Raw genomic sequence first — 10,863 nt, 5'->3', positions numbered from 1 at the left:
CAAAAAGGATATATCAATGTAAATGACTTCGAAAAGGGTGTCCGTGTCCGTATTTGAGGGTGTCCGTACGAGAGAGGTTCCTTATACATTAGGTTTAATTGTCTCTCTGCCGGGGAATTAAAAACTGTCCGCATAAGAGGGGTGTCCGCATTAAAGGGGTGTCCGTTAGGAGGGGTTTCACTGTATTTATAGTAGTCTGTAATCCTTTAAATGTTAGTTTTCCAGGAGCATATAAAACAGAAATCTATTGAAATACATGGCCATCATATTATTAATAAGAACAAATTGTTTTACCATTTAAAAACGAATAATTGTTTTTTTGATTTTAGAAAGAAAAATCAAGGAACTGAATATGTGCAATTATATAAGCAGAAAGCACTGTGAAAAACAGGTTAGTTCATAACTTCTGTGAGCACAATTTAACTCTTTTTTTTTTCTTTTGACAAATTAGCTGATTTTTTTCTGCAGTGATTCTTTTTTCTAAATGTATTCATTAGAAATACATGGAAGAAAATGTGATAATTTATGAAATTGCCGTTATCAAGTCCTTGATGTGCAGTTGTTTTTTTTGTCTTCCAATTCGTTACAAGAAAGTATTGATAGAGCATAATTGAAGAAAAATAGTTTTTTGAAAGCTATTAAACATGAAACATTCCAGCACTTTTTTCTAATATTTAAGTCCCCCGTGAATTATTATTGAAAAAAATTTTGTTGAATATTAGCAGGATTATTTGTTAGGTCATAAACTACTTTTTACATTTGTTTTATGAACTTTGAATTTACAGCATTCTCATTCTGTGAACTACCAACTAGTCACTGACTTCTAACATGCTCCTATAGATGTGTTATAATTTTTGCCACATTTATATACAGGGTATCAAGATAGTACATAAATTATTTCGAACTTTTGCGCATTTTAACTGATCTTAACCTTTAAGAACACGGACAGCGTACTAAGTACACCACTCAGCTAGAAAACAGCTGTAAATTTCAGAGTAGTCACTTAACCGAAACCTGGCCATTATTTACACTTTTTCCAAGGTCCGTGAAGTGACATACTTGTTGTTTAAAGTCAAAAGTTGCCTTTTTCTCTCTTTCATTTTGATTATGTTGCATTGAAACCATACGTTAATATTCCCATTTTGTATGCAAGAAGCAGACTTACAAGGAGAGGTTACGGTCTCGGAAATTCAGATCGGGATGAGATTTGGCATATTAGTAGTATCCCTTAAGGGTACTCTCAGGGTAAAGTAATAAAGCGCACTAGCCATAAAATTCCGAGAAAACAGCCTTTAAAGATTTACGCGCAACTTATTAACTAGTAGAGATTGTTCGTAAACAAGCGCCCGGTGGTCATGTGGGCAGCGCGCTGGGGTTCCATGCGGTCAATCCGGGTTCAAATCCACTGCGAGTTTTTTCATTTATAAAGTGACTATTACCGCTTTTTGCAGTTTGCAAAACTCTATTTACTATTCTCACAAACAAGTGATTACACATTTTTAGATATTATAAACTTTGACGAAGTAAATGATTTTTGCAATAAAAACATAATCAGTTTCTTTGTGGATGAGTAAGAATGTTGTTTTATTGCATATAAGCAGGTAGTCAAATTTAAAAAAAACCTAACCGTACTTATCGAGCAATGGTTTTGCTCCTTGATTCTGTTATTTGTAAATTTATCGTCTGCTGTATTTTTCATTGAATATTCAACTCTTTATTTTCCATCTATTATTGTTTGCAATGTTCATATTTGTTTTCATCATTAAATTTATTTATCGTCTGTACTGTATATTAGACTGGAACATTCTATACCGTGAAAAAGGATTTCAGTTTTTAAAATATTGTGAATCGAAATGGTCGGTTATTGAAGTAATCCTGAAACAAATAAAATCTGTTGGCAAAATGGATCAAAATTCATTGCACAAGGAATTGTTGAAGCAGAGATTAAAAGATGCGGTCGTTTATTACGAGAGCTTGCTTACTGAAAACCATTTGATTGCAGCAGAATCATCAAGTTCAATTTCTCATGAAGCAGTGTTAATGGGCGAAGAAATTTATGAACGTACTATGGATATGCTGGTTGAAAAAATATTTGTAACTGATGACGAACTTGCTCATGAAAATGAAAACTGTGAGGAGGAACCTTTTGAGCAAGTCGAAATTCAAAGCTCATCAGCTGAATACGAACCAAAAGAGGAAAAAAGAAGAGAGGTAGAGCATCTTCCTTTGGATTACAAAATTAAAGTTGTGAACATAGCAACGGCTCACCCCTCATGGAATCTACAAACCTTACAAAAAAAAGGTTTAAAAAAAATGAATATTTATCGCAATGGGAGAAAGAAATAAAAAATGGAGGAAATCTATTAGATCAATACGATGTAATCAATTCTTGGACATATGATCGTTTTCTAGAAGCTCGAGAGAATTATCAACAAGTTACTACTCGGAACTTGCAACAGTGGGCTTTAGCAGCAGCACGACAGTTTACAGATTTTGAATTTAAAACATCTGACAGTTGGGTAAAAAAATTTCAAAAGGAAGCATGCCATTCGTCAGCGAAAAGTCACAAAATTTGTTTCAAAAAGAGAAACTGCGACGATCGAAGAAACTTTGGCTTCTGCAGACACTTTTGTAATCCAGACGTTAAAGTTGATACCGAATTTCAAAAACGATTATGTTATCAATGCTGACCAAACTGGTAAGTAATTAAAAACTTATTTTACAATCTTCAGACCAAGGGCGGATCCAGCTTCTGGTTTAGGAGGAGGTCATTTTCGGAAAGGGAGGGGTAAAAGGGTAATTTTTGTGCGAAATGGGAATTTTTTTTTTTTAAATATGTCCCAAAAATGCAATTTTATTCTATATTTGGTCATTTAAAAGATGGGTCATGACCCCCCCCCCCCCCCCCCACAACCCTCTCTCTGGATCCGCGCCTGGTTTTGACAAAATATTTTAATTCCCATTTCCTTTTTCCAGGATGTCAGTATCAGTCGGCGTACAACAGGACTTTGGCTCGAAAGGGAAGTAAAACTATTTTCGTCAAAAGGCACGACATGAATAGAGTAATGCATTCATATACAGCTCAATATTCTTTTACCCTGTCTGGAAAAGTTCTGCCCTTTGTATTTGTTTTTTTTACAAAAAGCAACTGGTATTTTTGGCCCCCGAATTCAAAAAACAATTGATAAATACTAACAAAAATATAAAAATGTCATAATAACATCTTTGAAATCAGGAAAGGTAACGACAAGACTATACATCGAATTTTTAAACCGTTTGCTTGAAGTTTTATGTGGGAAAGGAAGAATTTCTATTGATTATCGACTCTTCGGGAGGACAAACAAAACCTGAACTATACGACCAAATTTTCCAGGATGATGAAAAATCTCCAACTTTTCAGTTAAAGGGATTCCACCAAAATGTACTCCACTTGTTCAACCTTGCGACGTCTATTTTTATAGACAGGTAAAGAATTTAATAAAAAATATACATAATTGCGCGTTTCTCGTTGAAAATAATAGAGAAATAAATGCCCGTGAAGACTGCATAAAAATACAATCAATTGTCCATCAACTGTCATCGCCAATTTTTGATAAAATGATTCGATATACCTGGTATACTTCTAAACATTCTGACAAAAGAGAAATTTTTCTGAATGTAAATGAAGTATGTTTTCCAACGACTCTTTCACAAAAAAGTTGATCCTGTAAGCAATCTTCCTTTATAAATTGTGCGAGATATCAAAACAGTTTTTGTTTTCCATGTTTTCATGATAAATATCATTCTGGTGTATGTATATAAATAACAACTATATTGTTAAAAATCATCTATAAATTAAGCTCCACAGTAATTTTGTAGCCGTTGTAATTCAAATTTTAACTTGTATCGATTTAATTTATCTCCATTTTCTCTATTCAAGTGCTTTACGTGTTTAAAAATTTCGCATTATCTTCAATTCAAATTGTACAAAGCTGTAACAGTTACTTTATAAATGAACAAAAAAAAAAAAAAAACACTCGCAGTGGATTTGAACCCGGATCGACAGCATGGAAGCCCAGCGCGCTGCCCACATGACCGCCGGGCGCTTGTTTACGGACAATCTCTACTAGTTAATAAGTTGCGCGTAAATCTTTAAAGGCTGTTTTCTCGGAATTTTATGGCTAGTGCGCTTTATTACTTTACCCTGAGAGTACCCTTAAGGGATACTACTAATCTGCCAAATCTCATCCCGATCTGAATTTCCGAGACCGTAACCTCTCCTTGTTAGATAAAATGAAAAGCTTTCTGCAAACACAAATCCTAACTGGAAAATTTTCTGCAAATAATTATTTTGCCTAATTCACCCTTGTGAATAAAAAATTAAATTTATATTCAAATATGAAAGAGACAAAAAAAAAGTGCTTTAAATCATTTAATTTTTTTTTTTACAATAACATACAGTTCTTATTTTTCACCAACTGAAGAAAACTGCCAAAATCATTAATTTTTTGACACATGTGCTTTAAAAGGCTTTTGGAGAAAGGTTTTACCAGAAATAAACTAGGATTTTTTTCTTTAAAATTCTCTTTAAAAAAATTATTATTTTTTCATTAACAGTTTGAAAAAAATTCTGCAGACCCAAAAATTTTCTGCAAACGCCGTTCGCGCGTTCGTCTGTATTATACAAGACTGGCAAGAAGTATATAAAAATAACAAAATATTATTGTGAGAGTTGCAACGATTGTTCAACAAATGCCAACAAATTGTCTCAATGACTAAAATATTATTTATATGTACACTTCTTTTTTTGATTTTATAACCATGAAATTAGAAAATCAAATGTTATCATCTATATATATATGAAACACTTATGCATGGCACAAAACGAGCCTTTATTTCTTTCTCTCCATTGGCAACGATCAGCTTTGTTTATGTACAATCGTTGTTTACAAATGCTGCAGACTCGCTGCTCGCTTCAGCATTCAAGTTTTGGCTTTTGAATTCTAGCGTTAGGATTTTGATTTTAGAATGAGTGTTTTCGATCACTTGAATATACGTTTCAAAGAAAAGAGCTGTGGGCTTGGGAGGCTTTAGATGTAAGATTTGAACGCAGATCAGTCAGAAAGGCTGCCGATAGACTTAGTCGCGCAAATGCTCGCTGTGAACCGCAAATTGAATGAGTTCTGTAAGTGTTTCCAAACATATTTGCGGAATGATCATGCACTTTACTTTAGAAAAAAGTTAAACACTGATAGTAATAAAACACGAAAAAAATATTATTGTATTAAAAAAAATGCTAATAATAACACTGATACTTATCCTCAAATACCACTTATTTCATCCGATAGTAACGTGCCTTTTAAATTCGAATGTAAACAATTTCCTGTTAGATTAGCCTTCCCAATGACTATAAATAATCCACAGGGTCAAACTTTTGATAAAATTTGTTTAGATTTGACAAAACCAATTTTCAGTCATGGACATGTCATTCAAGAGTCAGATCATTTGATTATGTCTCTGTTGTATCTGAAAACCCAGAAAATTTCCATCGTGTATGCAGAGAAGTATTATGATTTTTTTTCTTCTTTTTTTTTATTTTTAATCCTTTGCAAAGCCAATGTTGCTGTCTAAAGGTTTTTCCCTTAACCATAGTGCTTACAAGAAATAAAGTTCCCTACTTACCAGGGCTGCTGAGTCGGAGGAAAAATGTCTTACTCCGACTCCAGGATTTTTAGAGACTCCGACTCCTTTACCCAAAATTAGTCCGACCCCGGCTGTGACTCTGCAAATATTGGCAGAGCTGCGAATTTTGAGAGAAAATTACTGACTCCGTCTCTTGAAATTTTGAACCTTCGACTCTGACTCCTTTACCAAACAACCAGTCCAATTCCACAGCCCTGCTACTAACTGCAACCTGTAAATACTGAAGATTTCTTTTCCAACCACATTTTGTACATATTATGTTATTCCACATAGATTAAATTAATTTATTGGACAATTCTCATTGAAAAACATGTCACTTAGTTTTGCAATTCATTGAAGTTAAGAACTGAACCACAATGACGAAGTAAAGTGACAAATTGAATCGTGAAGACCTGAAGAGCCAAAGGTTTCACATATTTTTGCAATAGCATTGATGTTAAGAACTGAAGCACATTGACAAAGTAAAGCAACAAAGTGAATCGTGAAACCTGATATTACTGTTAATATGTTTTCACAAAATCAGTTTGACCCTGTGCTTTATTTATTGTAATTAGGAAGGCTAATCTAACAGCGAATTGTTTATGTTTGAATTTAAAAGGCACAATACTATCGGATGAAATAAGTGATATTCAAGGTATGAAAAAGGAAAAGCGTTACATAATAATCACTAATTTTTTTTTGCTACAATAATAATTTTCTCCAGTTTTATAATTGTCAGTCTTAGGTCAACTCTTTTTCTCCAGTAAAGTGCATGATTATTCCGTAAATGTGTTTGGAAACCAGGGTTGGCAAGGTTTTGGACACTAGGGTAAAAACCACGGTAAAAACCCTGGTTTTTACTGTCCTGTCCAAAACCCTTGTGTCCAAAACTGTCCAAAACTGTTCAAAACTATATTTTTAGAGAAATTGTATTTTGTCAGAAAACATCAAAAACACAATAAAATGTATCAAAGTAATGTTTTATATTGAACATTTATTCAATGTGAACATTCAACTTATTTATGCAGTTGATTTTGATCTAGTTACATACAAGTTGAATTCTTGATTAAAATTTCAATTTTTATGCATGAGTTCATTTATTTATATTTTTTAAATTGATAATAGTAACCAAATTTCTCTATGTTTATGCATGTTCAAATCAAAGCAGGGTTGGCAAGCTTTTTACCATCCTGTTCAAAACTGTCCACAACTATTTTTTGGGAAACTAAATTTTATGAGAAAATATTAACAGAAAGAACAAATGTGTCAAAATTATATTTAATTAATATTTTTATTCGATGTGAACTTTCAAGTATAAATATATGTGTAACTTATTTATACAGCTGACTTTAATCTAGTTAAGTAGAAACTAAAGTCTTCATTAAAAATTTCAATTTGACCCATGAGCTTTTTCCCCCCCATAAACCAAATTTTTCGACATTTATGCAAAAGAAGGTGTTCAAAATATAGTTCAGTAACTGACTTGAATGCAATAAATCACAATTTTTTGTATTTACAGAAGGTATTATATTCAAAATATGAGCTAAAGAAAAAAAAGAGTAGCATAAGTTTTAGAATATAAGTGTTAAATCATCAATTTCTTGTTCTTTAATCTGATTTAAAAAATAATTTTCACTAAAACATCATGTAAAACTTATTTACACAAATCATTAAAAAAAAAAAATTAAGGTTTTTTTTTTTTTTGACCTAATTATTGCACATTTGATAACATTCCTTTGAGTTATAAATGGAAATGAAATTAGCTGTCTTGGTAGTGTTATAAATTTCCTTTCATAACTCTACCAACTGTTACATAAGAAAGTTTTTATGTAATAGAGTTATTGGCAATTTGTTTAAAGATATTTTTAATGAACATTTTGGAGAGAAATATTACCAAATATTCATTAATTAAACTTCATTAATATCTACCTTTATGCATTACGAATTAATTAGATTACACCCCTTGAGCTTTAGCATACTTTTGGACAGTTTCGGACACTTTTGGACAGTTTTAGACACTTTTGGACAGTTTTGGACAGTAAAAACCACCTGTCCTGTCCTAAACCAGTTTTGGACAGTCCAAACCCCAACCCTGTTGGAAACACTTGCGGAATTCTCTTGATTTGCAGTACAGGGTGTGCATTTGTGCATCTTAGCTTATCGGCAGCTTATGACTGATCTGCGTTCAGATCTTTCATCTAAAGACTCCGTAGCCCACTGCTCTCTTCTTCGTAAATTATATTAGAGTGCTCTGAAGCCCAGTTGCTCAATGGAAGCACTTCCACATTGCAGGCCCAGGGTCGGACATGATTGATTCAGCCGTTCATTTCTTCAGTGGGTCGATAAAATGAGTACCAAGCATGCTTGGGAACTAAACCCGAGTTCAGCGTTGGGCTGACCTCTTAAACGGAATATCTGCCTAGCCCCCCCAGAGCCTTTAATCAGAAAGAGATAGATGGGTACAGTAGGCCTAGGCCCTCATGAGCTGTCGTGCCACTGGGTTTGGTTTTTTGACTCTTAAAACACTCATTCTAACATTTTTTTTACTAAATCACTGCTTTCAGAGAATGACAGAAGTTGTTTGCTTTGTGCAACTGTTAGACATTTTAAAACATATATATACACATATTTTGACACTGAACATAGAGTAATTAATGACCATGAAATGTTTTTAAGCTTAGTCTTTACAGTGTGTAAACATTGTAGGGTTTTTTCACTGCAATTTCTTTTGCATTCAGTAAATATAGGAAACAAAGATTATATTATTCTTGTAATTTTAGTACAAAAATGTTCCTTTGCATACTTCTCTCAAAAGATAATGGAATTGCAAACTTATGCTCGATAATAATATAATGCACGAGTTGCATGTCAAAGTAATTGTCCCTTTTAAATGTATGAAAATCATAAGTGTTATGAGATTCATATTAAAAAAAAACACAACACTTTTTTTTATACAAATACAACTAGACTAATATTTTGGTGACTGGTGAGCGAGCTCGGTTCGCAAAGCGATCCGAAGAAACTGCGTAAGCAGTTCCGGGGGTTGGCGAGCATAAGTGAGCAGCGAGCGATAGCCCCCTAGTCATTTTTTAAAAATACATTGTGATCGTATTCATTTTAGTTGTGTTCGCCTGTTGGTTCAGTTAGATCTTTGCTACTTGTATAGCATTACTAGACATTGTATTAAATAGGAAAATCTTTAAAAATTGATAGTTAAGCTTTAAAACATGCCAATGTACGGAGTATGTCTTTTCATCCATAAGCTCATTATTTTTTGCATTGAAAAAGGCGTTCCCTGTAACGCCGAAACACGTGTCTGCTGTAATTTACAAATTTGTGCTTCTACTTACGTTGTTTTGTCTGACTTTACTGTTCAGCACAAAGGTATTTATTTATCTTATGCTTCCCATGTTCTTATGTTACTTCAAACTGTCCGTGTTCTTAAAAGTTAATGTTAAATCTTTAACCTCCGATACAGATGTTCTTAAAATAGATTAAGAAATTGGCGTTAAGTTCTGTAACAAAAAAAAGCTCCAAAACCTACAAATTCCCCTTTAATTCTAGAGAAACCAGTTGCAACCCTTTCCAGCCCCCACAGTCTCAGAAGTAGTTCTGAGCAGCAATATACGTAGGTTTTCAATATGCGTTCTTTCTAGAAACCCTCAAATATTCCAGTTGAAAGCAGAATTCAAATCATCCGCATATTGGCGATACAAACTTGAAAGTGGTGGTAAGCAAGTTACAAGAAAATTCACGTGAATACAGCTAAAAAATGTTTCCTGATTTTGAAATTTTTTTCTGTGTTTACTTACCATATTCTATAGATCAAAAATTCACAGTAGAAAGCATGCACCTTCACTCTTGTTTTTTTTCTCATGAAAATTCATTACTTTGAAATATATTTAAAAAACAATTCTTTCATTCATTCTAGAATTTAAGAAAACAAACATTGAACTTGCCTGGTGGTTCCTCACTCAGCATTCGAGATATCGAAGATGTTGAAGACATAAGTACAGCTGTCGGTGACTTACCTGCAGTTAATGACTTAAATGAGGAAACTACTCGTCAGATCTATGGGACGTACTTCAAGGACGTACCTCGAGTTTACGACTCTGGTCTGACGATCACAACTTATAGAGATGAAGTAAGAACTTTGTGTATTACCTACAAAATGTTTTTGTAGGAGTTAAAGCTCTATATTAGTGGTTGCCATTTGCCAACGAGCAACCATTACATTGAAAATGGCTACCAGAAACTCAGATCCTAGTTGCCAGTAGTTTCAACCATGTTCCATGTAGTAAAAATAGTGTGACCATTTTCAGATTTGTTCTGTATTTTTCAGGCTATGGCTCTGTGAGTAGCCAACATTCCTTGGTATTAAAAAGAAAAAAATATGTTGGTTGATAGCCATGAGAAGCGTGACACATTATCAGCCATGACGATTAACGAAAAGAAAAACATTTCCACTGAAAAATAACTTAGTTGTTTTGTTTAATATTTATATCAATAGCATTACTGTGGGGGCGGGGGGGTCTGAAACCATAGTCCAAAGCCTTCTCTATATGGCTATTGAAGTACAAACTTAAGAAAATGTAACCGCCACATGTAATCCTTCAATAATTGCTTAAGTTATTTTGGGAAATTTCAATTGTTGCGGGTTCTTACTGCGACTTAAAATTCTACCAATTTTGCGGTAATCATTGTGGGATACCTTGGATAAGGCACCCCCCCCCCCTACTTTGTAAAACGGTGTGTTGTTGATTTTCGTCTATGAAATGATGTTACACAAATTCATCCGTAATGTTTCCATAATTAAATAGTAAAATTTGGCGATTGTTTGCAAAGACAAATTAATGGAAGTTTTTGTGCTGTTTATGGATTTGCTTAATTTAGTTGGTGGATTATTTTACATGTTAACAAAATATTTAAAGATTCTTTTAATGGCAATATTTTGGTTACATGGTGAAAACCAAAAAACAATATTGCATACTCTTCAGCTTCAAAAACAGCCACAGTTGAAAAACTGCCAAATGCCATAGCTATTGAAATCTTTCCGCAAAAAAAGTTTGACGAGATTCCTGCTGATCCGATTGGAAAATGAGTAAATGTCCAGTCAACACAAATAAATAAAAAAAATCCCCATTAATTGCATCGAAGTTGCATTAAAATGGAAAATAATCAGCCAAATCCATTTATTATTTA

General features: G+C 33.4%; 1 protein-coding gene across 1 annotated transcript in view; it reads left to right on the top strand.

The window, feature by feature from the left end:
* Positions 1-329: 329 nt before the first annotated feature.
* The window catches only part of LOC129225784 (ATP-dependent RNA helicase TDRD9-like), a gene marked incomplete at both ends in the record, with an annotated part of 72,807 nt that continues 62,273 nt past the window's right edge, over positions 330-10,863 (top strand). Inside the window, 2 exon segments of the mRNA XM_054860292.1 lie at positions 330-391; positions 9,593-9,805. Coding sequence (XP_054716267.1) covers positions 353-391; positions 9,593-9,805 — 252 coding nt within the window.

This window comes from Uloborus diversus, chromosome 7 (assembly GCF_026930045.1).
Source record: "Uloborus diversus isolate 005 chromosome 7, Udiv.v.3.1, whole genome shotgun sequence".
Lineage (NCBI taxonomy): Eukaryota > Metazoa > Arthropoda > Arachnida > Araneae > Uloboridae > Uloborus > Uloborus diversus.
The sequence above is the reverse complement of the archived record's forward strand: the minus strand, read 5'-3'. Positions and strand labels throughout refer to the sequence as shown.